Source organism: Montipora capricornis, chromosome 7 (genome assembly GCF_036669925.1).
Source record: "Montipora capricornis isolate CH-2021 chromosome 7, ASM3666992v2, whole genome shotgun sequence".
Taxonomy (NCBI): domain Eukaryota; kingdom Metazoa; phylum Cnidaria; class Anthozoa; order Scleractinia; family Acroporidae; genus Montipora; species Montipora capricornis.
Window position 1 is genome coordinate 38,704,027 of NC_090889.1, and position 5,000 is coordinate 38,709,026.

General features: G+C 40.3%; 2 protein-coding genes across 3 annotated transcripts in view; both read left to right on the forward strand.

The window, feature by feature from the left end:
* LOC138057148 (E3 ubiquitin-protein ligase TRIM71-like) overlaps positions 1 to 1,872 on the forward strand; it is a 3,308-nt gene extending 1,436 nt beyond the window's left edge. The window contains exon 1 of the mRNA XM_068903213.1: positions 1 to 1,872. This exon is cut by the window's left edge and continues 1,436 nt beyond it. Coding sequence (XP_068759314.1) covers positions 1 to 1,016 — 1,016 coding nt within the window. The 3' untranslated portion in view covers positions 1,017 to 1,872.
* A 446-nt stretch (positions 1,873 to 2,318) lies between these two features.
* LOC138057163 (uncharacterized) overlaps positions 2,319 to 5,000 on the forward strand; it is a 17,436-nt gene continuing 14,754 nt past the window's right edge. For both annotated transcript variants that reach the window (XR_011133605.1, XM_068903225.1), the window contains exon 1: positions 2,319 to 3,813. Coding sequence is in view for 1 of the 2 variants with exons in the window: in XM_068903225.1 (XP_068759326.1) it covers positions 3,667 to 3,813 (147 nt within the window). In the remaining variant the exon portion in view is untranslated. The remainder of the gene's footprint in view (positions 3,814 to 5,000) is intronic.

A 5,000-nucleotide genomic window follows, 5' to 3' on the forward strand; every position in this document is an offset into this window, starting at 1 on the left:
TAATGGTAGACTTGAGAGACGAGCGAGGGCAGGAATGCATAACCACATTTCTTGTTAATGACAACAAAGACGGTACCTACAAAATCAGTTATTGTCCTACATTTGAAGGTAAATTCAATTTGTCAGTTAAGGTAAACGGGCAACATATCCGCGGTAGCCCTTTCTCTGTTGTAATTAAACCTTTCAATGTCAAACCTGTTTTATCTTTTGGAAAACGTGGCTCGAATGATGGAATGTTTATTTGTCCTTGGGGGGTAGCAGTAAGTTCCAGGGATGAAATCGCAGTCACTTTCGAGCACAAGGTGCAGATATTTAACTGCAAGGGCAATTTTCTGAGATCCTTTGGTCGTCAGGGTAGCGACAAGGGACAGTTTCAATACCCTCAAGGAATAGCTTTTGGTAAAGATAGGAATATTTATGTTGCAGACAACTGGAACCATCGAATCCAAATTTTTAAGGAGGAGGGGAGGTACTTGAGTATGTTTGGTGGGAAAGGAAGCCTTGATAGCCAGCTCAACTATCCTTGTGGTTTATCATTGGATTCCAATGGCAATATTATTGTGGCTGATTCCAGTAACAAATTCATTAAGTTCTTTTCCCCTGATGGAAATTTTCTAACAAAGATAGGTGGACCTAGTTGTCTTAGTTCTCCTCGTCATTGTGTTCAGTCTGGTGATTATCTCATTGTGTCAGACTATGGTGATCACAGTGTGAAAGTATTCACCCGGGAGGGGTACTATAAGTATCAGTTTGGCACAAGAGGGAAAGGGAATGGAGAGTTTGATCAACCCCGTTGTTTGTCAGTGAGTAAATCAGGACATGTACTTGTCTGTGATCGTGATAATCATAGAGTGCAAGTCTTTGAACTGAATGGTAAGTTTGTTGGTAAGTTTGGAAAATACGGCAGCAACTTAGGAGAGTTTAAGTATCCAATATCTGTAGCACTCCTCAGTAATGGCCAAATTGTTGTGTCTGACCATGGGAATCATCGCATTCAAATATTTGATGAACCTTGAGCAGACACTTGCTAAAAGCCAAGTAACAATAATCTATCATCTAAAGGAAGTTTGATTTTCAGCTTTCATGAACCCTTTTTACTATCTGATTTGCTTGTAATTTGTTGAACTGTTTCTGTATTTTTGAAGCATTTCACTTATTATGAATATTTTACCGCTTTGTACCTGAGATTGATTTCTGTAAAAGGGAACAGAAGGTATAACTGTTTTTTTATTTATTGAATTCATCTTCTAAGAAATCGTCTTGTAAGAAAGCATGAATTTTTTAGCAGGATGAATAGCTCAATTTCGATATATTAAAATTCAGTCCTAAACAAAACGCACCATCTCGTGGCTCTGAGTATGCAATAAACTCATACAAATCCTTATAATTATTCCCCAGTGCCTCGAGATGATGCCTTTTGTTTAGTATTGATTTTTAATATATCGAGATTGGTCTGTTATATTGCCCAGTGAGTTCCGATGTAGTTATCATTAACTGAGCTATTAGTGATTAAAGTGTTTGACTTTAAGCGAGTAGTTTTCTTTCAAGCTTTGATTTGATAAGGAAATAATGCAGTTCACGTTTAAGAACGTTTTAAGCATTTATATTCAACATTTTCGTAATAACCGCTTTCGTGACAGCAAATAATTGTAAATAGAACGTTTTAGCTCTCAGTGTTTAAAAAAAAGACTGTTTCGTATATTTTAGTGTGTATAAGGAAGTATGTACCATTGTTACTAATAGGTTTGATATCAAAAGAAATATACTGTGGAATCATTCTGCAGAAGCAATATGGTAGCTTTAGTAAGTATATTATCTTTATAATGATAATATTCAAGTGCTGTGAACCGTTTGATTGAAAGGTAGAAGAAATGGAAATAAAGGTCTCATGTGGATATGTTTGTATACTTTAGTGGTCTGTGTTTATTTCCCTGGGGCTTGGGGTGTAGGGTGGCCGTAGGTAGGGATAGTTTCTGGGGGGAGGTGACAGTAAATCTTCTTCTGCCAAATGCGGGTATTTGGCTTTCTACAGAGCCTCTTTATAATCATTCGTAAGGCGCGCCTTTGCTGACACTCTAGTTCATCCGAAAAGGATGCTGGCAGCCCGTTGCGAAAACTTAAGCAGCAAATGTTGACAGTCTCGACTCGAAACTCGATCCGCGATGCTCGATGTTTCGAGAATCGGTGATCGAGATTAGAGAGTCGAGAACTGAGAATAGAGTTTTCGATGGTAAAGGCGAAAAGAAAATCGAGGTGAAACATAACTTCTTGAAAACAAAACAATGGTGTAGACAAAAGGTCCCCTTTATTTGCACAACTGACAGACATATCGAAATATTTCTTCACGCTTGCGTCTATTATTTTTTTTAGCACATCGCTCATGTTTTCTTGACTTCAGCGTTTATAACTGCTGAATTACCGGAATACTATTGATAAACCCTAACCCGGAAGCTGAAAAATTCTAGAAAACACATTTATAATGAGTCACGCATGCACACAATAAACTTTATTTGCACTCGAATTTAAAAGCAAATGCATGCTAATATCTCCGAACTATAAATAACTACTTAAATCCCAAAGTAAAAGGAAATTCTGCAATAATTACTAGATAGCTTAATAAAGATGAAAAATCAACGGCCACGAAAGGTGCAGCAGTCAGTATCAAATTTCACTTTAAAAATTGCAGACTTAAATTTACTTAATTCCTGGATTATTCTCATATGGTTTGCAAGAGAATTCCATATCTTACTATCGCAATACGACAAGGTATGAAGACCTCAACTAGTGGTGTTTGCTCCAGGCGCTTGAAACTAGTTATCTCCCCGCAAATTATTGCTAGAATTCTGCGATGTGAATAACTTAAAAATAGTTCGGGAACCAGCCCATGTAAAGCCTTATATACAAGAATTCAAATGTCATAAATTCTCCTATTAAAGAAAGTGGGATGATTTATGCGCTCCAACAAGTCATCATATGTACTAATATGACATCATTATAAAATAAAGCGCAATTAAGTTTTTCCAATTTGTTTGAATTACGCCTACCACAGTAATGCCATTCAATAGAACAATAGTCTAAGTGAGGCAGAAGATAAGCATTATACAATCCGATCTTCAATTAATTTCTTATGCCTTTGCAAGACCCGCATCTGGTTGCCAACCAGTTACATGCAATATCAGCTTTTTGCTTATCAAAATTTAAATCCTTATCAAGAGTTACACCTAAAAGTTTTATATCCTCAGCAAGACTAATATCGTCCCTGCTTATCCTAAAACAGGATGTGTTCATGCTCTATTCTTGGGTTTCGTCAAGTTAGCATAATAATAGCTTTCAATTCCCGGAGGATTGGATCGGGACACCAACATGGCCGCCATTTCATTGTTTGGGGACACCAACATGGCGGCCGTGACTTCATGTGAAATCCAAGAATTCTCGCTGGGGCCATCTCGTACAAACGCCCCAAATCCCTTCTGGATTCGAGGATAAAATTCCCACGCGCTCATATAGTCTCGTGGGTGTTCGGTTTCACGCAGCTTTTATATATTAAAGAGGCCTGTTTTGGCCTGGTTAATTCTCTTTTCGTTAAACGTTCGCCAGTCGATAGCTTGGCGTTTTTCTTTTTCCCGGTCATCGCTGTGCCATCTTCGAAGATTTTCTTCGTTTTCCATGACGGACCAAGTGCCTGTTGTTCCCGCGGATGGGGCTGTTGCAGCGGCCGTTGACCGTCCAGCCGTCGCTGCCGTTGAGAACAACGCACAGAACGCTAACGGCAAAGTGGTTCCTGCGCCCCAACCTGCAGCTCCGGAGCCCGAGGTTAGTGTTTCTCTTGTCGTTGTATTCGTTTAGCTTGGTTCTCGCTTCGTCGTTATTTGTATTAGTTTTCGCCTTTGTGCCTTACCAATTTAGTTTTCGCATCTGTGTACAGATTTTAAATTCTCGCGTCTGTGTTACTACTTTCGCGTTTGTGTTACCACTTTAGTTGGCGCCTGTGTATCAATTCAGTTTTCACGTCTGTATACAACTTTAGTTTTCCGTCTGTGTGACAAGTTTGGCTTTCGCGTCTGTGTTACCGGTTTAGTTTTCGCGTCTGTGTGACAGGTCTTTGTGACATATTTAATTTTTCGCGTTTGTGTGACAAATTTAGCTTCCCGTCTGTGTGGCAAGTCTGTGTGACAAATTTAGTTTTCGCGTCTGTGTGACCCAAGTTTAGTTTTCGCGTCTCTGTTACAATTTTAATCTTTTGAGTTTCTGTTACGAGTTTAGTTTTTTTGCGTCTTGTGTGACAAGTTTGGTCTTCGCGTCTGTGTGACAAGATTTTTCACCTGCGTGTGGAGCTTTCACTTTTTTCTCATTTTTTCCTTATCCCTTCGTAGGGTTATGAGGATCTTCGCCAAACAGTAGAGTCTTTGCAATCGGCCCTTAATGTTTCTAAAGTTATTCAGTCCTTGGAATCAGTTAGACTCCTCGCCTCTCGTCCTGCCGCGCTTCTCGATCCTTTCGCCCTCCTTGCGGCCTTGGAACAACTGTCAGACCACGCTAGGGACGAGAACCACCCTCAACGCAAAGTTTGATGCTATTTTTAAACAGTCCCCCCCCCCCTCCCCCCCTTGCAAACTCCATCTCACTTGCTGAAGTGGTGCTGCAACTCCTTGGGGATAAGGAGGAAAGACATGTGGCTTCCCAGATCCGAAAGATTTTAAGGTCACTCTTTTCCTATAAAAGTTCAGCTCCAGGACAGGCCTTTAATTTTTGGGGAGACACTTCCGGCGCCCCGCGTCAGGGCCCCTATCCCGGAAGTTCATTTGGTCGCGGTGGACATCTCACGCCACAATACTACCTGCCCGGAACCTTAACTAGGCGCTGTTTTAATTGCAGAAAAGTTGGTCATTTTGCAAGGTATTGCCCATTAGTCTCCGAAGTTGTTAAAAAGTGGCGTTTCTTTGCTATATGCTGGAGTTTCGGTGCCTTTGATCGTTTGCCTTGTTAGTTAGTTATCTCGG